We start from the raw sequence: 24,804 nt of genomic DNA on the forward strand, positions 1-24,804 counted from the left end.
ATGGGCGAAGTCACACGCCTCGCAATGTTTACAACTGCCAAGAGGAAAAAGAGATGCATACCCATACAGGGTTCTTCTGTTTGTCCCCATAGGGGAATCCTTTTCCGTGCTGGGTAGAACCCTTTGCAGAGGGTTATGTAGGGTTCTTCAAAGAACCCACTGTATATGGTTCTAGACACAACCCTCTATGAAGGGTTCTACCAGGAATCATTTTATCATCTAAAAGTTATTCCTAGAACCCTCTATGAATGGTTACATCAGCCTTATTAGCCTTTCAAATAAAATTATTTATGACAATACATTACATACACTGAGTATACAAAACATTATTTCCATGACATAGACTGCCCAGGTGAATCCAGGTGAAAGCTATGATCCCTTATTAATGTCACCTGTTAAATCCACTGTGTAGACAGGTTAAATAATGATTTTTAAGCCTTGAGACAGTTGAGACATGGATTGTGTACGTGTGCCATTCAGAGCGTGAATGGGCAAGACAATATTTAAGTGCCTTTGAATGGGGTATGGTAGTAGGTGCCAGGCGAACCGGTTTGTGTCAAGAACTGCAACACTACAGGGTTTTGCATGCTTAACAGTTTCCCGTGTATCAAGAATGGTCTACCACCCAATGGACATTCAGCCAACTTGACACAACTGTGGGAAGCATTGGAGTGAACATGGGCCAGTATTCCTGTGGAACACTTTCAACACCTTGTAGAGTCCATGCCCCGACATATGTAGATTGTTCTGAGGGCGTAAGGGGGGGGCAACCCAATATTAGGAAGGTTTTCTTAATGTTTTGTACACTCAGTGTATATCATAAGGCCTTTCTTTGAGGGCCTAGTTATACCCTAACTCAGTGATGTTCAGAATCTCCTGGTTTACAGGCCACATCAAGCCTGCAAATCACATTATGCTGGTTTGCAAAGTGATATTTAATTCCTATTGCAATCCAGCCAGAGTTAGGATATCCAACAAGTGGAATTGTTAATCACCCGCAACCTGCATTCAGAATGACTGTCAAGTTAGGGAAGATTGAGTACTGAGACTACCCCAGTGGCACTGTGGTCTAAGGCGCTGCATCTCAGTGCAAGAGGTGTCACCATAGTCCCTGGTTCAAACCCTGGCTGTGATTGGGAGTTCCATAGGGTGGTGCACAGTTGTCCAGGGTAGGCTGTCATTGTAAATAATTATTTATTTTTAACTGACTTGCCTAGTTAAATAAAGGTAAAACATCTAAACTGGAACAACCATCTCAGTAACAGGTGCTGAAACTATGTTGTTTAGCATAAAATGAATCAACCAATCAAAGTACATGCAAAAACACACATTCTACAGTAAAATAAACCATTTTGAAAATCTCCCTGCAATAGATCATGCTGGAAAATATTATATATGGTTCTATATAGAACCATTCTTGCCTACCAAAGAACACTTCTTGCCTACCAAAGAACACTTCTTGCCTACCAAAAAACACGTCTTGCCTACCAAAGAACACTTCTTGCCTTCCAAAGAACACTTCTTGCCTACCAAAGAACACTTCTTGCCTACCAAAGAACACTTCTTGCCTTCCAAAGAACACTTCTTGCCTACCAAATAACACTTCTTGCCTTCCAAAGAACACTTCTTGCCTACCAAAGAACACTTCTTGCCTACCAAAGAACACTTCTTGCCTTCCAAAGAACACTTCTTGCCTTCCAAAGAACACTTCTTGCCTTCCAAAGAACACTTCTTGCCTACCAAAGAACACTTCTTGCCTACCAAAGAACACTTCTTGCCTTCCAAAGAACACTTCTTGCCTACCAAATAACACTTCTTGCCTACCAAATAACACTTCTTGCCTACCAAATAACACTTCTTGCCTACCAAAGAACACTTCTTGCCTTCCAAAGAACCATAAAAAAAAACCTTCTTCCAAAAAAAAGTTATTAGAATGTGAAAGGTTCTTGGTAGAAACCTTTGTCTTACAAGGAATCCTTGTCTTCCAAAAAGGGTTATTCTGATCATATCAGTTCTTGGTAGAACCCTATCCCTTCACACATAACCCTTTTGGAACCCTTTTTTCTAACACTGTAGCAACCATCAACAGTTTAAGACAGAGCCATATATATGGTGTGTCAATGCCGCCTCAGCATTACGGCTACGTTTCGTACTAAACCGTAGGCAGAACTTTATGGAAATTATTACTAGGTCATTAGGCAGAAAAACACATTTTGGCTTTGATACCAGCAATATCTTTGAGATATAAAGAAAAGGTGGAAAAAAGTTGGCGGTATAGTGTTTAAAAAAGCCTTTTTAAACACTACATGTTTGCATGTCTTGCTGTTCAGGAAAATCCTCAGCAACAAAAGAGTGTTCTGGGTTTGGCGCTCCCCTCGAGTTCGTGCAGTGGGGGAGAGCTTCGTGGGCTTTTCTCAGCCTTGTCTCAGGGTAGTACAGTACGTTGGTGGTTGAAGATATCCCCACTAATAGTGTGGGGGCTGTGCTTTGGCAAAGTGGGTGGGGTTATATCCTGCTTGGTTTGCCCCGTCCGGGGGTATCGTCGGACGTGACCACAGTGTCTCCCGAACCCTCCTGTCTCAGCTTCCAGTATTTATGCTGTAATAGTTTGTGTTGGGGGGCTAGGGTCAGTCTGTTATATCTGGAGTATTTCTCCTGTCTTATCCGGTGTCCTGTGTGAATTTAAGTCTAATTCTCTCTCTCTACCTCTCCCTCCCCTCCAGGAGAACCTGAGTCCTGGGACCATGCCTCAGGACTACCTGGCCTGATGACTCCTCGCTGTCCCCAGTCCAGTTGGTTGTGCTGCTGCTCCAATTTCAACTGTTCTGCCTGCGGCTATGGAAGCCTGACCTATTCACCGGACGTGCTACCTTGTCCCGGACCTGCTGTTTTCGACTCTCTCTCTCTACCGCACCTGCTGTCACTAACTATGAATGCTCGGCTATGAAAAGCCAAGTGACATTTACTCCTGAGGTGCTGACCTGTTGCACCCTCTACAACCACTTTGACTATTATTATTATTTGACCCTGCTGGCCATCTATGAACGTTTGAACATCTTGGCCATGTACTGTTATAATCTCAACCCGGCACAGACAGAAGAGGACTAGCCATGTCACATTCATCGTAAGGAGGAGACCAAAGCGCAGCGTGATACGAATATGTACTCTTTAATAAAAGAAGAAACAATAAACAAACCGAACGTGACGCTATATAAACCGAGTGCTGACACAGGCAACTACACATAGACAATAGCCCACAAAATACCCAAGGAATATGGCTACCTAAATATGGTCCCCAATCAGAGACAACGATAAACAGCTGCCTCTGATTGAGAACCAACCTAGGCAACCATAGACATAAAAACACATAGACTAGGGACACCCCCATAAACATACAAAAACACATATATCACCCTCGTCACACCCTGACCTAACCAAAATAATAATGAAAACAAAGAATACTAAGGTCAGGGCGTGACAAGCCATCCCTCAGAGCCTGGTTCCTCTCTAGGTTTCTTCCTAGGTTCCCTTTTCCTATGTTCCTGAGTTTTTCCTAGCCACCGTCCTTCTACATCTGCATTGCTTGCTGTTTGGGGTTTTAGGCTGCGTTGTCCCTGTGTATAGCACTTTGTGACATCGGCTGATGTAAAAAGGGCTTTATAAATACATTTGATTGATCATATTCAAATCCTGCATCTGTACAATTCACTTGAAAAGGCAAGGCACACTGGGAAATGATATTGGAGGGGTGGCTTAGTGGGTGAGTTACTCAAAATGTTCAAGCTGACACAACTCAACTCTGGACCCCCTGCAGGGTCACAGTGACAATCGATTTGAGTAATGACCACAGAATCACTTTAAGTAACTGTTTTTTCCCTGTTTTTTTCCCATCTTTATTTAACCAGGTAGGCAAGTTGAGAACAAGTTCTCATTTACAATTGTGACCTGGCCAAGATAAAGCAAAGCAGTTCGACACATACAACGACACAGAGTTACACATGGAGACAAACAAACATACAGTCAATAATACAGTATAAACAAGTCTATATACAATGTGAGCAAATGAGGTGAGATAAGGGAGGTAAAGGCAAAAAAAGGCCATGGTGGCAAAGTAAATACAATATAGCAAGTAAAACACTGGAATGGTAGATTTGCAGTGGAAGAATGTGCAAAGTAGAAATAAAAATAATGGGGTGCAAAGGAGCTAAATAAATAAATAAAATAAATACAGTAGGGAAAGAGGTAGTTGTTTGGGCTAAACTATAGGTGGGCTATGTACAGGTACAGTAATCTGTGAGCTGCTCTGACAGCGGGTGCTTAAAGCTGAGGGAGATAAGTGTTTCCAGTTTCAGAGATTTTTGTCGTTCGTTCCAGTCATTGGCAGCAAAGAACTGGAAGGTGAGGCGGCCAAAGAAAGAATTGGTTTTGGGGGTGACCAGAGAGATATACCTGCTGGAGGTGGGTGATGCTATGGTGACCAGTGAGCTGAGATAAGGGGGACTTTACCTAGCAGGGTCTTGTAGATGACATGGAGCCAGTGGGTTTGGCGACGAGTATGAAGAGAGGGCCAGCCAACGAGAGCGTACAGGTCGTACTCAGATATATGAAGTGCAACAGGTTTCCTCAAAAGTTATGAGTCATGACAGTCATGTATTGCAATTGTGCACACACACACATACACCCCCCCCCCCCCCGGAGACCACCTCTCCACCTCCATCCTCCCACTGACCTCTCTTGCAGGCCCACAGGTGTAACAGAGAGGGTGGTGATGTCCCCCTCCGTCCTGGTGTCCAGACCCAGGTCAAAGACAGGTGTCTGGGGTTCAGCTTCTAGGTCCATCAGGTCCTCCTGGGCATCTGTCCACTCTGACAGGGTGAAGGAAGGCTGGCGACTCACTGACTGACGTCTGTCCCCGTGGTTAGTCACCACCGTCGTGGGCCACCACGCTTCACCGTACCCCAACTTACACACAATGCGGTAGATCTGGAGACACAATATCAAAATGCACATTTCATGGAAATGGTAAGAGCCGTCTCGAGGTCACAGTAGACCTTGTGTTTTGTGCTAAAGATGTTGAAAATGTACTGCAAACATTTGAAGAGAGAAGAGAGCAACTGTGCCTGGACTTTGAAATAATTCTCTACAAGTCCCTGTTCCCGAGATGGATTACCTGCCTGTGGAGGATAAGTGAAAGGCAGAACCACCTGCAGCACCTGCCTCCTCTCTGTCCCACACCCACATGCCAAGACTGAGAGATACAAGAGATCCCCTTACTTCTGACATCGCATTACTGAGACTGAGTCTTCCCATCTAGATTGTGTGTAATTGTTTTCTTTCTTGATGCTAGCCATACAGTATTTACAACTGCCATGTGGATATTATAACACTTGAAAAGCCGTTGGAAATACGTATTTGTGGTTTCAAGACATCTGTTAGGTTAAAAAGATTTTGGAAAGAATTAGTCAAATTCTTCTCATTGGGAGGTCAGATCATGTGAGAGCCGTACAGCGTTCATCAGGGTGTGAGAGATGCCTACCATGAAGATAATGACAGCCATGCCGATGCCTTCGGTGGCGTGGAGAAGCCAGTAGTTCTTGGTCTTCTCCATCTCCACCAACACGCACACAGACTGTTTAACACACACACAGAGAGAGAGAGAGAGAGAGAGAAAGTGGAACACAGCAGTATCAACACATCAGTATCAGACAAGCGGGCACGTCATCAGCCAGACGAAAATGACATCAACACAATAAGCAGCGTGTCACAAGCCAGACAAACATCACAGAGCAATACGCCAAGCAACAGAGGTCGCAATAAATCGCAGCAATGTAAAGTACAGCTTGAGTCTTTATCAAACGTTGCTCTGCCACCACCTTAAAGTCCTGTGTTGTGTTACAATTTCAGTGTACCGGCATGTTCAGGTACTCACGTCCACTCCAAACACAGGGTTGAATGATAGAAGGACACCCAGGTATAAGTCTAAGAGCTGCAAGGCTTTGTAGAAGGCTGGGAACAACTCATTACCATCCACCATAAAGAAGACCCAATAACCCTGAGAGGAGAGAATGAGAGGAGAGGAGGGGAGGAGGAGAGGAGAGGAGAGGAGAGAGGAGGGGAGAAGAAGAGGAGAGGAGAAGAGGAGAGGAGAGGAGAGGAGAGGAGAGGAGAGGAGAGGAGAGGAGAGGAGAGGAGAGGAGAGGAGAGGAGAGGAGAGGAGAGGAGAGGAGAGGAGAGGAGAGGAGAGGAGGAGAGGAGAAGAGGAGAAGAGGAGGAGGGGAGAAGAGGAGAGGAGGGGAGGGGAGGAGAAGAGAAGAGAAGAGAGGAGAGGAGGAGAGGAGAGGAGAGGAGAGGAGGGGAGGAGAAGAGGAGAGGAGGGGAGGAGAAGAGGAGGGGAGGGGAGGGGAGGAGTAGAGAAGAGAAGAGAAGAGGAGAAGAGGAGAGGAGGGGAGGAGAAGAGGAGAGGAGGGGAGGAGAGGAGGAGAAGAAGAGAGGAGAGGAGAGGAGAGGAGAGGAGAGGAGAGGAGAGGAGAGGAGAGGAGAGGAGAAGTGAAGAGGAGAGGAGAGGAGAGGAGAGGAGAGGAGAGGAGAGGAGAGGAGAGGAGAGGAGAGGAGAGGAGAGGAGGAGAAGAGGAGAGGAGAGGAGAGGAGAGGAGGGGAGGGGAGGAGAAGAGAGGAGAGGAGAAGAGAAGAGGAGAGGAGAGGAGGAGAAGAGGAGAGGAGAGGAGAGGAGGGGAGGGGAGGAGAGGAGAAGAGAAGAGGAGAGGAGAGGAGGAGAAGAGGAGAGGAGAGGAGGGGAGGGGAGGAGAGGAGAGGAGAAGAGGAGAGGAGGAGAAGAGGAGAGGAGAGGAGAGGAGAAGAGGAGAGGAGGGGAGGGGAGGAGGGGAGGCGAGGAGAAGAGGAGAGGAGAAGGGGATAGAAAAGGAGGAGTCATGTTGTGGTAATTTCCCACCTGTCCCTTTTTCCAGCATGAATAAATCATAAAACGGACGGTATCCTACAAAAAGGACAGAATATTTTCTTGTACATTCAGTTTCCAAAAAAGCCAGGACATTTTCTATCAGAAGGAAAGCTTCAGTTGAAATAAATGCAGATAAAACCAGTAAATATAGGCAATGAAGACTTTTTGTTTTTTGTATCTGACAAGAACAGTTAGTTTCACAGCTAGTTATTTTCCACCTGTGGTCACATCTGCTTGCATTCATGAAAACTCTTAGTTTCTACAACATCCTTGGCCTTAGTGCTGACCCACCGTGATTTGGGAAATGGTGCAGAGCACGGCACACCAGTGCATCCCCATGATAACTATGTAAACGTGTCCCTCCAAAGTTTCTCTGGGTCCTTTGGGGGGCTGTTCCCCCGTCCTGGGTTTGCATCAGGGCTTGGGGGGCAATCCCCTGGTTGAGAGAAGTTGTTTGTCGTTGGGAGGTCGTCCAGCCACATGGGGTCTTCATCTGGCTTTAGGAAGATGGAGTCCTCCGTCTGGGAACGGGTCGAGCTGCTCAGACGTCTGTTCATGATCCCCCTGAGGCAATAGAGTCATATGATGATGTAAAATATATCACTAGCCACTTTAAACAATGCTACCTAATATAATGTTTACAGTGCCTTGCGAAAGTATTCGGCCCCCTTGAACTTTGCGACCTTTTGCCACATTTCAGGCTTCTAACATAAAGATATAAAACTGTATTTGTTTGTGAAGAATCAACCACAAGTGGGACACAATCATGAAGTGGAACGACATTTATTGGATATTTCAAACTTTTTTAACAAATCAAAAACGGAAAAATTGGGTGTGCAAAATTATTCAGCCCCTTTACTTTCAGTGCAGCAAACTCTCTCCAGAAGTTCAGTGAGGATCTCTGAATGATCCAATGTTGACCTAAATGACTAATGATGATAAATACAATCCACCTGTGTGTAATCAAGTCTCCGTATAAATGCACCTGCACTGTGATAGTCTCAGAGGTCCGTTAAAAGCGCAGAGAGCATCATGAAGAACAAGGAACACACCAGGCAGGTCCGAGATACTGTTGTGAAGAAGTCGGATTTGGATACAAAAAGATTTCCCAAGCTTTAAACATCCCAAGGAGCACTGTGCAAGCGATAATATTGAAATGGAAGGAGTATTTTATTTATTTTTTTATTTATTTTATTTTACCTTTATTTAACCAGGTAGGCAAGTTGAGAACAAGTTCTCATTTACAATTGCGACCTGGCCAAGATAAAGCAAAGCAGTTCGACAGATAAAACGACACAGAGTTACACATGGAGTAAAAACAAACATACAGTCAATAATGCAGTATAAACAAGTCTATATACAATGTGAGCAAATGAGGTGAGAAGGGAGGTAAAGGCAAAAAGGCCATGATGGCAAAGTAAATACAATATAGCAAGTAAAATACTGGAATGGTAGTTTTGCAATGGACGAATGTGCAAAGTAGAAATAAAAAGATAATGGGGTGCAAAGGAGCAAAATAAATAAATTAATTAAAATTAAATACAGTTGGGAAAGAGGTAGTTGTTTGGGCTAAATTATAGGTGGGCTATGTACAGGTGCAGTAATCTGTGAGCTGCTCTGACAGTTGGTGCTTAAAGCTAGTGAGGGAGATAAGTGTTTCCAGTTTCAGAGATTTTTGTAGTTCGTTCCAGTCATTGGCAGCAGAGAACTGGAAGGAGAGGCGGCCAAAGAAAGAATTGGTTTTGGGGGTGACTAGAGAGATATACCTGCTGGAGCGTGTGCTACAGGTGGGAGATGCTATGGTGACCAGCGAGCTGAGATAAGGGGGGACTTTACCTAGCAGGGTCTTGTAGATGACATGGAGCCAGTGGGTTTGGCGACGAGTATGAAGCGAGGGCCAGCCAACGAGAGCGTACAGGTCGCAATGGTGGGTAGTATATGGGGCTTTGGTGATAAAACGGATTGCACTGTGATAGACTGCATCCAATTTGTTGAGTAGGGTATTGGAGGCTATTTTGTAAATGACATCGCCAAAGTCGAGGATTGGTAGGATGGTCAGTTTTACAAGGGTATGTTTGGCAGCATGAGTGAAGGATGCTTTGTTGCGAAATAGGAAGCCAATTCTAGATTTAACTTTGGATTGGAGATGTTTGATATGGGTCTGGAAGGAGAGTTTACAGTCTAACCAGACACCTAAGTATTTGTAGTTGTCCACGTATTCTAAGTCAGAGCCGTCCAGAGTAGTGATGTTGGACAGGCGGGTAGGTGCAGGTAGCGATCGGTTGAAGAGCATGCATTTAGTTTTACTTGTATTTAAGAGCAATTGGAGGCCACGGAAGGAGAGTTGTATGGCATTGAAGCTTGCCTGGAGGGTTGTTAACACAGTGTCCAAAGAAGGGCCGGAAGTATACAGAATGGTGTCGTCTGCGTAGAGGTGGATCAGGGACTCACCAGCAGCAAGAGCGACCTCATTGATGTATACAGAGAAGAGAGTCGGTCCAAGAATTGAACCCTGTGGCACCCCCATAGAGACTGCCAGAGGTCCGGACAGCAGACCCTCCGATTTGACACACTGAACTCTATCAGAGAAGTAGTTGGTGAACCAGGCGAGGCAATCATTTGAGAAACCAAGGCTGTCGAGTCTGCCGATGAGGATATGGTGATTGACAGAGTCGAAAGCCTTGGCCAGATCAATGAATACGGCTGCACAGTAATGTTTCTTATCGATGGCGGTTAAGATATCGTTTAGGACCTTGAGCGTGGCTGAGGTGCACCCATGACCAGCTCTGAAACCAGATTGCATAGCAGAGAAGGTATGGTGAGATTCGAAATGGTCGGTAATCTGTTTGTTGACTTGGCTTTCGAAGACCTTAGAAAGGCACGGTAGGATAGATATAGGTCTGTAGCAGTTTGGGTCAAGAGTGTCCCCCCCTTTGAAGAGGGGGATGACCGCAGCTGCTTTCCAATCTTTGGGAATCTCAGACGACACGAAAGAGAGGTTGAACAGGCTAGTAATAGGGGTGGCAACAATTTCGGCAGATAATTTTAGAAAGAAAGGGTCCAGATTGTCTAGCCCGGCTGATTTGTAGGGGTCCAGATTTTGCAGCTCTTTCAGAACATCAGCTGAATGGATTTGGGAGAAGGAGAAATGGGGAAGGCTTGGGCGAGTTGCTGTTGGGGGTGCAGTGCTGTTGTCCGGGGTAGGAGTAGCCAGGTGGAAAGCATGGCCAGCCGTAGAAAAATGCTTATTGAAATTCTCAATTATGGTGGATTTATCAGTGGTGACAGTGTTTCCTATCTTCAGTGCAGTGGGCAGCTGGGAGGAGGTGTTCTTATTCTCCATGGACTTTACAGTGTCCCAGAACTTTTTTGAGTTAGTGTTGCAGGAAGCAAATTTCTGCTTGAAAAAGCTAGCCTTGGCTTTTCTAACTGCCTGTGTATAATGATTTCTAGCTTCCCTGAACAGCTGCATATCACGGGGGCTGTTCGATGCTAGTGCAGAACGCCATAGGATGTTTTTGTGTTGGTTAAGGGCAGTCAGGTCTGGGGAGAACCAAGGGCTATATCTGTTCCTGGTTCTAAATTTCTTGAATGGGGCATGTTTATTTAAGATGGTTAGGAAGGCATTTTTAAAAAATATCCAGGCATCCTCTACTGACGGGATGAGATCAATATCCTTCCAGGATACCCCGGCCAGGTCGATTAGAAAGGCCTGCTCGCAGAAGTGTTTCAGGGAGCGTTTTACAGTGATGAGTGGAGGTCGTTTGACCGCTGACCCATTACGGATGCAGGCAATGAGGCAGTGATCGCTGAGATCTTGGTTGAAGACAGCAGAGGTGTATTTAGAGGGGAAGTTGGTTAGGATGATATCTATGAGGGTGCCCGTGTTTAACGTTTTGGGGAGGTACCTGGTAGGTTCATTGATTATTTGTGTGAGATTGAGGGCATCAAGTTTAGATTGTAGGATGGCTGGGGTGTTAAGCATGTTCCAGTTTAGGTCGCCTAGCAGCACGAACTCTGAAGATAGATGGGGGGCAATCAGTTCACATATGGTGTCCAGAGCACAGCTGGGGGCAGAGGGTGGTCTATAGCAGGCGGCAACGGTGAGAGACTTGTTTTTAGAGAGGTGGATTTTTAAAAGTAGAAGTTCAAATTGTTTGGGTACAGACCTGGATAGTAGGACAGAACTCTGCAGGCTATCTTTGCAGTAAATTGCAACACCGCCCCCTTTGGCAGTTCTATCTTGTCTGAAAATGTTGTAGTTTGGAATTAAAACTTCAGAATTTTTGGTGGTCTTCCTAAGCCAGGATTCAGACACAGCTAGAACATCCGGGTTGGCAGAGTGTGCTAAAGCAGTGAATAGAACAAACTTAGGGAGGAGGCTTCTAATGTTAACATGCATGAAACCAAGGCTATTACGGTTACAGAAGTCGTCAAAAGAGAGCGCCTGGGGAATAGGAGTGGAGCTAGGCACTGCAGGGCCTGGATTCACCTCTACATCGCCAGAGGAACATAGGAGGAGTAGAATAAGGGTACGGCTAAAAGCTATGAGAATTGGTCGTCTAGAACGTCTGGAACATAGAGTAAAAGGAGGTTTCTGGGGGCGATAAAATAGCATCAAGGTATAATGTACAGACAAATGTATGGTAGGATGTGAATACAGTGGAGGTAAACCTAGGTATTGAGTGATGAAGAGAGAGATATTGTCTCTACAAACATCGTTGAAACCAGGAGATGTCATTGCATGTGTGGGTGGTGGAACTAATAGGTTGGATAAGGTATAGTGAGCAGGACTAGAGGCTCTACAGTGAAATAAGCCAATAAACACTAACCAGAACAGAAATGGACAAGACATATTGACATTAAGGATAGGCATGCTTAGTCGAGTGATCAAAAGGGTCCGGTGAGTGGAGAGGTTGGTTGGTGATTTAGACAGCTAGCCAGGGCATCGGTAGCAAGCTAGCATAGGATGGAGGTCTGTTAGCCACCCCTTACGTTCCGTCAGTAGATTAGTGGGGTTCCGTGTGGTAGAGGGGATTAATCCAAATCACACAACAACAACAAAAATAAAAACAATAGATATAGTTATAGAGGCCCAAGAAGAAAAGATAATAATAATAATTTAAAAAAATAATACAAAAATACAAAAATAATAATAAAAAATTGTCCGATTGTCTATTCAGATAGCAGCCGGTAAGACAGCTAACGGTTAGCAGGCCGCAGATGGGCGTTCAGGTAACGTCGCGACGGAGGAGCCGGCCGAATAACTCCTTCGGGTAGATAACGTCGGCAGTCCAGTTGTGAAGGCCCGGTGGGGCTCCGCGAAGGCAGTAAAACGGGTCCGGATAGGTGACTGCAGCCCAGGTGTGATTGATGGAACTCAGGAGTGATTGACGGAGCTTGCTAGCTCCGGAATAATTGATGTTTGCTCCGGAATCGACGAAGGCCGATGGTCACACGGATAGCAGCTAGCTAGCTGTGAGATCCGGGTATGAATGTCCAGGGACATGGAGAGAAAAATTGGTCCGGTATGTTCCGTTCCGAGCCGCGCTGCGCCGTACAGAACTGGCGATAGATTTTCGAGCTAAAGGATAGCTGATGACCACAAACCGTGGTTAGCTGAATATTAACGATTTGCCAGTAAAGGAGCTAACTAGCTTCTGAACTAGCTTCTGGATTAGCTTCTGGCTAGTTTCTGGCTAGCTTCTTGGAGGATTACAGATCTGAGGTAAATAATACTTTTTTATAAATATACATTGGTGAGGCGGGTTGCAGGAGTGTTTTGAAGATGAGTTGATGGAAAATAAAAATAAAATGTATGTGAAAAAGTTGTAAATATATATATATATACAGGACACGACAAGACGAGGACAAAAGACGTCTGAACTGCTATGCCACCTTGGAGAGGATCGAGGATCGAGTATCAGACCACTGCAAATCTACCAAGACCTGACCGTCCCTCTAAACTTTCAGCTCATACAAGGAGAAGACTGATCAGAAATGCAGCCAAGAGGCCCATGATCACTCTGGATGAACTGCAGAGATCTACAGCTGAGGTGGGAGACTCTGTCCATAGGACAACAATCAGTCGTATATTGCACAAATCTGGCCTTTATGGAAGAGTGGCAAGAAGAAAGCCATTTCTTAAAGATATCCATAAAAAGTGTCGTTTAAAGTTTGCCACAAGCCACCTGGGAGACACACCAAACATGTGGAAGAAGGTGCTCTGGTCAGATGAAACCAAAATTGAACTTTTTGGCAACAATGCAAAACGTTATGTTTGGCGTAAAAGCAACACAGCTCATCACCCTGAACACATCATCCCCACTGTCAAACATGGTGGTGGCAGCATCATGGTTTGGGCCTGCTTTTCTTCAGCAGGGACAGGGAAGATGGTTACAATTGATGGGAAGATGGATGGAGCCAAATACAGGACCATTCTGGAAGAAAACCTGATGGAGTCTGCAAAAGACCTGAGACTGGGACGGAGATTTGTCTTCCAACAAGACAATGATCCAAAACATAAAGCAAAATCTACAATGGAAGGGTTCAAAAATAAACATATCCAGGTGTTAGAATGGCCAAGTCAAAGTCCAGACCTGAATCCAATCGAGAATCTGTGGAAAGAACTGAAAACTGCTGTTCACAAATGCTCTCCATCCAACCTCACTGAGCTCGAGCTGTTTTGCAAGGAGGAATGGGAAAAAAATTCAGTCTCTCGATGTGTAAAACTGATAGAGACATACCCCAAGCGACTTACAGCTGTAATTGCAGCAAAAGGTGGCGCTACAAAGTATTAACTTAAGGGGGCTGAATGATTTTGCACGCCCAATTTTTCAGTTTTTGATTTGTTAAAAAAGTTTGAAATATCCAATAAATGTCGTTCCACTTCATGATTGTGTCCCACTTGTTGTTGATTCTTCACAAAAAAATACAGTTTTATATCTTTATGTTTGAAGCCTGAAATGTGGCAAAAGGTCGCAAAGTTCAAGGGGGCCGAATACTTTCGCAAGGCACTGTACATACCCTACATTATTCATCTCATATGTATATGTATATACTGTACTCTATATCATCTACTGCATCTTTATGTAATACATGTATCACTAGCCACTTTAACTATGCCACTTTGTTTACATACTCATCTCATATGTGTATACTGCACTCAATACCATCTACTGTATCTTGCCTATGCCGCTCTGTACCATCACTCATATATCTTTATGTACATATTCTTTATCCCCTTACACTTGTGTCTATAAGGTAGTAGTTTTGGAATTGTTAGCTAGATTACTTGTTGGTTATTACTGTATTGTCGGAACTAGAAGCACAAGCATTTCGTTACACTCGCATTAACATCTGCTAACCATGTGGATGTGACAAATAACATTTGATTTGATTTGATTTGATGGGTGCCATGATCTGCACAAATGCAAATGAGCACCCTCAGCCAAACCTCCAAACAGACATTGAGCCTGTTGCAGCTCAATAATGTGGTGTGTGTGTTGTGTCTATCCTGCTGGCCTATTCAGGTGAGTAGCTGCTCTGCTTGGAGTGGCTCTCCTCTCCTGATCCTCTTGTCACATTAAAATCATCTATATTGTGTGTGTGTGTGTGTGTGTCTGTGTCTGTGTTTGTGTGTGTGTACGTGATGTGTGTCGAGGGAGGGATGAGTTAGGGGGTGTGTTTACAGCTCCGACTGTCTCCATGGCAACATAGTGCTTCTCATCCCTCTCATCCGTCCCTGGCATAATCATCCACTGACAACACACACATTATTCAGAGTCCTCTTCTGTCCCACTCCTGACACATTAGTAAGGGTGCTGCTTCCATTTGCCTGATTGCTGACACGTTTGTCTTTGTGTGTGTGTGTCTTTGTCTGTCTCTGTGTGTGTGTGCGTGTGTGCGTGTTTGTGTGTGTGTGTCTGTCTGTGTGTGTGTTAGTGTCTGTGTGTGTGTCTATGTGTGTGTGTACATGTCTGTGTGTATGTGTCTGTTTGTCTGTGTGCGTGTGTGTGTCTTTATGTGTTTGTTTGTGTGCGTGTGTGTGTGTCTGTATGTGTGATTGTGTGTGTGTACGTCTGTTTGTGTGTTTCTGTTTGTTTGTCTGTGTGTGTGTTTCTGTGTGTGTGCATGTCTGTGTGCATGTCTGTGTGTATGTGTGAATTTGTGTGCTTGTGTGTGTGTCTGCTTGTCTGTGTAAGTGTATGTGTGTGTGTGTGTTTGTCTGTGTGCGTGTAAGTGTGTGTGTCTTTGAGTGTGTGTTTGTGTGTGTCTGTATGTGTGCTTGTGTGTGTGTCTGTGTGTGTGTGTTTGTGGTGTGTGTTTTTGGTGTGTGTGTGTCTGTGGTGTGTGTGTGTGTCTGTGCATGTGTGTGGTGTGCGGTGTGTGTGCATGTGTGTGTGTGTGTGTGTGTATATGAGTGTGGTGTGTGTGTAGTGTGTGGTGTGTGTGTGGTTTGTGGTGTATGTTGTGTTGAGTGTGATGTGTGTGTGTGGGTGGTGTGTCTGTGTGCGGTGTGTGTGTGGTTTGTGGTGTGTGTTGTGTTGTGTGTGATGTGTGTTTGTGTGTGGTGTGTTGTGTGTGTGTGTGTGTGTGTGTGTGTGTGTGTGTGTGTGTGTGTGTGTGTGTGTGGTTTGTGGTGTGTGTGTGCATGTGTGTGTGTGCATATGATGTGTGTGTGTGTTGTGTGTGTGTGCATGTGTGTGTCTGGGCTCTGTTGTAGAGAGAGGGATGAGTCAGGGAGTGTGTTTACAGCTCTGACTGTCTCCATGGCAACATAGTGCTTCTCATCCCTCTCATCCGTCCCTGGCATAATCATCCACTGACAACACACACATTATTCAGAGTCCCTCTTCTGTCCCACTCCTGACACATTAGTAAGGGTGCTGCTTCCATTTGTCTGATTGCTGACGCGTTTGTCTGTGTGTGTGTGTATGTGTGTGTGTTTGTCTGTCTCTGTGTGTGTGTGTGTGTGTGTGTGTGTGTGGTGTGTCTGTTTGTCTGTGTGCGTGTGTGTGTGTGTCTTTGTATGTTTGTTTGTGTGCCTGTGTGTCTGTATGTGTGATTGTGTGTGTGTACGTCTGTTTGTGTGTTTCTGTTTGTTTGTCTGTGTGTGTGTTTTTGTGTGTGTGCATGTCTGTGTGCATGTCTGTGTGTATGTGTGAATTTGTGTGCTTGTGTGTGTGTCTGCTTGTCTGTGTAAGTGTGTGTGTGTGTCTGTTTGTCTGTGTGCGTGTAAGTGTGTGTGTCTTTGAGTGTGTGTTTGTGTGTGTCTGTATGTGTGCTTGTGTGTGTGTCTGTGTGTGTGTGTTTGTGGTGTGTGTTTTTGGTGTGTGTGTGTGTGTGTCTGTGGTGTGTGTGTGTGTCTGTGCATGTGTGTGGTGTGCGGTGTGTGTGCATATGTGTGTGTGTGTGTATGTATATGAGTGTGGTGTGTGTGTAGTGTGTGGTGTGTGTGTGGTTTGTGGTGTATGTTGTGTTGAGTGTGATGTGTGTGTGTGTGTGGTGTGTCTGTGTGCGGTGTGTGTGTGGTTTGTGGTGTGTGTTGTGTTGTGTGTGATGTGTGTTTGTGTGTGGTGTGTTGTGTGTGTGTGTGTGTGGTTTGTGGTGTGTGTGTGTGTGGTGTGTGTGTGCATGTGTGTGTGTGCATATGATGTGTGTGTGTTGTGTGTGTGTGTGCATGTGTGTGTCTGGGCTCTGTTGTAGTGAGAGGGATGAGTCAGGGAGTGTGTTTACAGCTCTGACTGTCTCCATGGCAACATAGTGCTTCTCATCCCTCTCATCCGTCCCTGGCATAATCATCCACTGACAACACACACATTATTCAGAGTCCCTCTTCTGTCCCACTCCTGACACATTAGTAAGGGTGCTGCTTCCATTTGTCTGATTGCTGACGTGTTTGTCTGTGTGTGTGTGTGTGGTGTGTCTGTTTGTCTGTCTGTGTGTGTGTGTCTGTGTGTTTGCGTGTCTGTGTGTGTGTGTGTGATTGCGTGTGTGTGCGTGTGTCTGTGTCTGTGTGTGTGCTTCTCTGTGTGTGTGTGTCTGTCAGACACCGTAACCATGCCAGTCTGAGCCATGCACAGTCCTCTAACTGGAGGTCTATGTTACAATAGAATTACACATTACATATAACTCTCTCAGGGTGTGGCACAGCCTGTTCTCGTATTCAAAACAAGATTCCTCATCGAATCTAAAATTTTCTCACAAAATGTACAGGCAACTAGTACATTACAGTTAACCAGGCTTGTTAATGTCACAATCAGGTTGACTTGCAGTTCTATCCTATATCACTTCTGATGCTTGTAGACACTAATTCACCCATTCTGTTATTATAATATATTGTAATTTTTTGTTGTTGTTGCTCCTTTGCATCCCAGTATTTCTACTTGCACATTTATCTTCTGCACATCTATCACTCCAGTGTTAATTACTCAATTGTAATTACTTCGCCACTACGGCCTATATATTGTCTTACCTCCCTAATCGTACCTCATTCACACTGTATATAGATTTTTTCTATGGTGTTACAGACGGTATGTTTGTTTATTCCATGTGTAACTCTGTGTTGTTGTTTGTGTCACACTGCTTTGCTTTATCTTGGCCAGGTGGCAGTTGTAAATGAGAACTTGTTCTCAACTAGCCTACCTGGTTAAATAAAGGTGTTCTCAACTAGCCTACCTGGTTAAATAAAGGTGTTCTCAACTAGCCTACCTGGTTAAATAAAGGTGTACTCAACTAGCCTACCTGGTTAAATAAAGGTGTTCTCAACTAGCCTACCTGGTTAAATAAAGGTCAAATAATACAACATTATAGTAATAATACATTCTCTTTACAGCTGGACATCCTTTACTTTTCGGTCGTCACTAGTTACCACAGCCACAAAGGTATAAGCACCACCTATTTCTACAATTTATCTTCTTAAAATCAGATTATAAATAGAACCTTAACCACATACCTAACATTAAAATAAGCACAATCTTATTTTCATTGACAGCCTAGGAACAGTGGGTTAACTGCCTGTTCAGGGGCAGAATGACAGATTTGTACCATGTCAGCTCGGGGGTTTGAAATTGCAACCTTCCGGTTACTAGTCCAACGCTCTAACCACTAGGCTACCCTGCTGTTTTCATACATTTTAAAGATGATTGACAAGTCTGTCTTTGTGGCTGTGGTAATTAGTGGAATCTTTCCTTTCAGCTGTTTAATTGAATAATCACACTGCTCATCTAGCCAATGAGGAAGTCTGAGAAGGTCAGGTGACTTACCTATGAAAGGTCTACTGGAATGAAGTCAGATCACATGATCAGGTCAAATCCTGTATCCCGTGGCAACCACCAGTTGTCGGCCATGTTGTGTGATAGAATCAGTCCTGGAAAAGAGAAGAAGAATAACAGAATGATAAAATCAGTCCTGAGAAAATGAGTTTTTAAACTCAGATAAGCTGTGAATGAATCCAATCCAATAACCATTCAAATAAATCACAAGCAGTGAAATAAAGTGGTCCTTCTGAAGAGATCAGTAATCCAGTGTAGTCCAGTGATATACCGGAGTATTCTCACCAGTCCCCAACTGGGATGTGATGAGAGGAGGATGGAGTTGGAAGGTAAACAAGTAAACTATCAATCAATCTCCCTCTCAGCTAACCTCCCCCCTCCTCTCTCTCTTTCTCTCTCTCCCTCTCTCTCTTTATTTCTCTCTCTCTGGAAATCCACACCAACCAGACACGGACCCAGTCAGTCAGGCAGTCATTCAATCAGTCAATCAGACAAAAACATTTAAATGACATCAGGCACAGTCAAACAGTCAGACCGACCCAGTCAAACAGTCAGACCGACCCAGTCCAATCTGCCGGCTACACAAGCATCAGTTTCGCTGTCTCTCTTTCCATCTCTACCACACTGTCTCTTTGCTCTGTCTGTCTCTCTCCCTCCCTCGTTCTCCCCCCGCTCTCTCCCCCTTCCTTCTCCCCCCTCGCTCTCTCCCCCCTCTTTCTCTCCCCTCTTTCTCTCCCATGTCTTTCTCTCTCCTCCTCTTTCTCTCTCCTCCTCTTTCTCTCCCATGTCTTTCTCTCTCCTCCTCTTTCTCTCTCCTCCTCTTTCTCTCCCATGTCTTTCTCTCTCCTCCTCTTTCTCTCCCATGTCTTTCTCTCTCCTCCTCTTTCTCTCCTCCTCTTTCTCTCTCCTCTTCTTTCTCTCTCCTCCTCTTTCTCTCTCCTCTTCTTTCTCTCCCATGTCTTTCTCTCTCCTCCTCTTTCTCTACCATGTCTTTCTCTCTCCTCCTCTTTCTCTCCCATGTCTTTCTCTCTCCTCCTCTTTCTCTCTCCTCCTCTTTCTCTCTCCCATGTCTTTCTCTCTCCTCCTCTTTCTCTCCCATGTCTTTCTCTCTCCTCCTCTTTCTCTCTCCTCCTCTTTCTCTCTCCTCCTCTTTCTCTGTCCTCCTCTTTCTCTCTCCCATGTCTTTCTCTCTCCTCCTCTTTCTCTCCCATGTCTTTCTCTCTCCTCCTCTTTCTCTCTCCTCCTCTTTCTCTCTCCTCCTCTTTCTCTCCCATGTCTTTCTCTCTCCTCCTCTTTCTCTCTCCTCCTCTTTCTCTCCCATGTCTTTCTCTCTCCTCCTCTTTCTCTCTCCTCCTCTTTCTCTCCCATGTCTTTCTCTCTCCTCGTCTTTCTCTCTCCCATGTCTTTCTCTCTCCTCCTCTTTCTCTCCCATGTCTTTCTCTCTCCTCCTCTTTCTCTCTCCTCCTCTTTCTCTCCCATGTCTTTCTCTCTCCTCCTCTTTCTCTCTCCTCCTCTTTCTCTCTCCTCCTCTTTCTCTCCCATGTCTCTCTCTTTATTTCCTCTCCTTCTTTTCTGGAATGGGTGACCTCAGCAGAATATGAGACCACACATAGTGTGTGTGTGTGTGTGTGTGCGTGCGAGTGAGCGGATGTTAAACAGAGGGGTGCTGCTTTGAGTATTTTTCTCTCTCCGCTCGCTGCAAAGGTGGGTTTGAAGTGATGACGCCAGTCAGGCTGGCTAGTAGCCATGGCAACACACACACACTCTCCTCAAACAGGCTGCAGCATTGAGAGTGTTTTGTATCAAAAGCGATGGTTTAAGTTCACGGAGGTCCTTCATCTCATTGTAGGTATGGCTGAGTGGATGGACAGATGAGTGGATGGATTTATGGATTGATGGATTTATGGATGAAATGATAAATAGGAGGCGAGCAGCACTATTTTGTGTGAAGGCTGCTTAAAGCACTGACGCTGTAAAGCTTGCATTTCAGTTACCATGGTAACGATGAGCATATCAAGCACAAACAAACGCACACACACGTATCAGAGCGAGGTGTACAGTATACCGCTGAGACAATGATAAGTATACTTTTTATTTATTTTTATTTTATTTCACCTTTATTTAACCAGGTAGGCTAGTTGAGAACACCTTTATTTAACCAGGTAGGCTAGTTGAGAACACCTTTATTTAACCAGGTAGGCTAGTTGAGAACACCTTTATTTAACCAGGTAGGCTAGTTGAGAACACCTTTATTTAACCAGGTAGGCTAGTTGAGAACACCTTTATTTAACCAGGTAGGCTAGTTGAGAACACCTTTATTTAACCAGGTAGGCTAGTTGAGAACACCTTTATTTAACCAGGTAGGCTAGTTAAGAACAAGTTCTCATCTACAACTGCGACCTGGCCAAGATAAAGCATAGCAGTGTGAACAGACAACACAGAGTTACACATGGAGTAAACGATTAACAAGTCAATAACACAATAGGAAAAAAAGAGAGTCTATATGCATTGTGTGCAAAAGGCATGAGGAGGTAGGCGAATAATTACAATTTTGCAGATTAACACTGGAGTGATAAATGATCAGATGGTCATGTACAGGTAGAGATATTGGTGTGCAAAAGAGCAGAGAAGTAAATAAATAAAAACAGTATGGGTAGGTAAAAATGGGTAGGTAAAAATGGGTGGGCTATTTACCGATAGACTATGTACAGCTGCAGCGATCGGTTAGCTGCTCAGATAGCAGATGTTTGAAGTTGGTGAGGGAGATAAAAGTCTCCAACTTCAGCGATTTTTGCAATTCGTTCCAGTCACAGGCAGCAGAGAACTGGAACGAAAGGCGGCCAAATGAGGTGTTGGCTTTAGGGATGATCAGTGAGATACACCTGCTGCAGCGCGTGCTACGGGTGGGTGTTGCCATCGTGACCAGTGAACTGAGATAAGGCGGAGCTTTACCTAGCATGGACTTGTAGATGACCTGGAGCCAGTGGGTCTGGCGATGAATATGTAGCGAGGGCCGGCCAACTAGAGCATACAGGTCGCAGTGGTGGGTGGTATAAGGTGCTTTAGTGACAAAACGGATGGCACTGTGATAAACTGCATCCAGTTTGCTGAGTAGAGTGTTGGAAGCTATTTTGTAGATGACATCGCCGAAGTCGAGGATCGGTAGGATAGTCAGTTTTACTAGGGTATGTTTGGCGGCGTGAGTGAAGGAGGGTTTGTTGCGGAATAGAAAGCCGACTCTAGATTTGATTTTCGATTGGAGATGTTTGATATGAGTCTGGAAGGAGAGTTTACAGTCTAGCCAGACACCTAGGTACTTATAGATGTCCACATATTCAAGGTTGGAACCATCCAGGGTGGTGATGCTAGTCGGGCGTGCGGGTGCAGGCAGCGAACGGTTGAAAAGCATGCATTTGGTTTTACTAGCGTTTAAGAGCAGTTGGAGGCCACGGAAGGAGTGTTGTATGGCATTGAAGCTCGTTTGGAGGTTAGATAGCACAGTGTCCAAGGACAGGCCGGAAGTATATAGAATGGTGTCGTCTGCGTAGAGGTGGATCAGGGAATCGCCCGCAGCAAGAGCAACATCATTGATATATACAGAGAAAAGAGTGGGCCCGAGAATTGAACCCTGTGGCACCCCCATAGAGACTGGCAGAGGACCGGACAGCATGCCCTCCGATTTGATACACTGAACTCTGTCTGCAAAGTAGTTGGTGAACCAGGCACGGCAGTCATCAGAAAAACCGAGGCTACTGAGTCTGCCGATAAGAATATGGTGATTGACAGAGTCGAAAGCCTTGGCAAGGTCGATGAAGACGGCTGCACAGTACTGTCTTTTATCGATGGCGGTTATGATATCGTTTAGTACCTTGAGCGTGGCTGAGGTGCACCCGTGACCGGCTCAGAAACCAGATTGCACAGCGGAGAAGGTACGGTGGGATTCGAGATGGTCAGTGACCTGTTTGTTGACTTGGCTTTCGAAGACCTTAGATAGGCAGGGCAGGATGGATATAGGTCTGTAACAGTTTGGGTCCAGGGTGTCTCCCCCTTTGAAGAGGGGATGACTGCGGCAGCTTTCCAATCCTTGGGGATCTCAGACGATATGAAAGAGAGGTTGAACAGGCTGGTAATAGGGGTTGCGACAATGGCGGCGAATAGTTTCAGAAATAGAGGGTCCAGATTGTCAAGCCCACCTGATTTGTACGGGTCCAGGTTTTGCAGCTCTTTCAGAACATCTGCTTTCTGGATTTGGGTAAAGGAGAACCTGGAGAGGCTTGGGCAAGTAGCTGCGGGGGGGAGGCGGAGCTGTTGGCCGAGGTTGGAGTAGCCAGGCGGAAGGCATGGCCAGCCGTTGAGAAATGCTTGTTGAAGTTTTCGATAATCATGGATTTATCGGTGGTGACCGTGTTACCTAGCCTCAGTGCAGTGGGCAGCTGGGAGGAGGTGCTCTTGTTCTCCATGGACTTCACAGTGTCCCAGAACTTTTTGGAGTTGGAGCTACAGGATGCAAATTTCTGCCTGAAGAAGCTGGCCATTGCTTTCCTGACTGACAGCGTGTATTGGTTCCTGAGTTCCCTGAATAGTTGCATATCGCGGGGACTATTTGATGCTATTGCATTCCACCACAGGATGTGTTTGTGCTGGTCGAGGGCAGTCAGGTCTGGAGTGAACCAAGGGCTATATCTGTTCTTAGTTCTGCATTTTTTTAACAGAGCATGCTTCTCTAAAATGGTGAGGAAGTTACTTTTAAAGAATGACCAGGCATCCTCAACTGACGGGATGAGGTCAATGTCCTTCCAGGATACCCGGGCCAGGTCGATTAGAAAGGCCTGCTCACAGAAGTGTTTTAGGGAGCGTTTGACAGTGATGAGGGGTGGTCGTTTGACTGCGGCTCCGTAGCGGATACAGGCAATGAGGCAGTGATCGCTCCAGTTGGTCAGGATGACGTCTATGAGGGTGCCCTTGTTTACAGATTTAGGGTTGTACCTGGTGGGTTCCTTGATGATTTGTGTGAGATTGAGGGCATCTAGCTTAGATTATAGGACTGCCGGGGTGTTAAGCATATCCCAGTTTAGGTCACCTAACAGAACAAACTCTGAAGCTAGATGGGGGGCGATCAATTCACAAATGGTGTCCAGGGCACAGCTGGGAGCTGAGGGGGGTCGGTAGCAGGCGGCAACAGTGAGAGACTTATTTCTGGAGAGAGTAATTCAACATTTTTGTAGTTCAAACTGTTTGGGTATGGACCTGGAAAGTATGACATTACTTTGCAGGCTATCTCTGCAGTAGACTGCAACTCCTCCCCCTTTGGCAGTTCTATCTTGACGGAAAATGTTATAGTTGGGTATGGAAATCTCAGAATGTATGTATACATTCTATATGCACACATTCTCTATCTACACATTCTATACCTACACATTCTATATGTGCACCTTCTATATGCACACATTCTATATCAACACATTCTATATGCACACATTCTAAATCTACACATTCTATATGTTCACATTCTATAACTACACATTCTATACCCACATATTCTATATGTACACATTCTATATGTTCACATTCTATATGTTCACATTCTATAACTACACATTCTATATGTTTACATTCTATAACTACACATTCTATATGTTCACATTCTATATGCACACATTCTATATGTTCACATTATTTATGCACACATTCTATATGTTCACATTATTTATGTACACATTCTATATGTTCACATTTTATATGTACACATTCTATATGTTCACATTCTATAACTACACATTCTATATGTTCACATTCTATATGCACACATTCTATATGTTCACATTACTTATGCACACATTCTATATCTACACATTCTATATGTTCACATTATTTATGCACACATTCTATATCTACACATTCTATATGTTCACATTCTATATCTACACATTCTATATGTTCATATTCTATATGCACACATTCTATATCTACACACTCTATATGTACACATTCTATATGTTCACATTATTTATGCACACATTCTATATCTACACATTCTATATGTTCACATTCTATATCTACACATTCTATATGCACACATTCTATACACACACATTCTATATCTACACATTCTATATGTTCACATTCTATAACTGCACATTATTTATGCACACATTCTATATCTACACATTCTATATCTGCATATTCTATATCTACACATTCTATATGTTCACATTTTATATGTTCACATTATTTATGCACACATTCTATATCTACACATGATGTACTGTCACATTATATATCTATGCATTCTATATCTACACATTTTATATGTACACATTCTATATGTTAACAATCTATATGTACACATTCTATATGTACATATTCAATACCTACACATTCTATACATTCACATTATATATGTACACATTCCATATGTTCACATTCTTCTATATGTACACATTCCATATGTTCACATTCTTCTATATGTACACATTCTATATGTTCACATTCTATATCTACACATTCTATATTTACACATCCTATATGTTCACATTCTATATGTACACACTCTACATCTACACATTCTAC

At 44.4% G+C, this 24,804-nt stretch overlaps 1 protein-coding gene across 2 annotated transcripts in view; it reads right to left on the reverse strand.

The window, feature by feature from the left end:
- The window catches only part of LOC109897758 (tyrosine-protein phosphatase non-receptor type 5), a 40,911-nt gene that overhangs the window by 10,456 nt on the left and 5,651 nt on the right, over positions 1 to 24,804 (reverse strand). For both annotated transcript variants that reach the window (XM_031833104.1, XM_031833105.1), the window contains exons 2-6: positions 18,226 to 18,329; positions 7,250 to 7,522; positions 5,930 to 6,052; positions 5,537 to 5,629; positions 4,730 to 4,983 (exon numbers count right to left, since the gene is read on the reverse strand). In XM_031833104.1, the coding sequence (XP_031688964.1) occupies positions 4,730 to 4,983; positions 5,537 to 5,629; positions 5,930 to 6,052; positions 7,250 to 7,297 (518 nt within the window). In that variant the 5' untranslated portion in view covers positions 7,298 to 7,522; positions 18,226 to 18,329. The remainder of the gene's footprint in view (positions 1 to 4,729; positions 4,984 to 5,536; positions 5,630 to 5,929; positions 6,053 to 7,249; positions 7,523 to 18,225; positions 18,330 to 24,804) is intronic.

Source organism: Oncorhynchus kisutch, linkage group LG10 (assembly GCF_002021735.2).
Source record: "Oncorhynchus kisutch isolate 150728-3 linkage group LG10, Okis_V2, whole genome shotgun sequence".
Classification (NCBI taxonomy): Eukaryota; Metazoa; Chordata; class Actinopteri; order Salmoniformes; family Salmonidae; genus Oncorhynchus; species Oncorhynchus kisutch.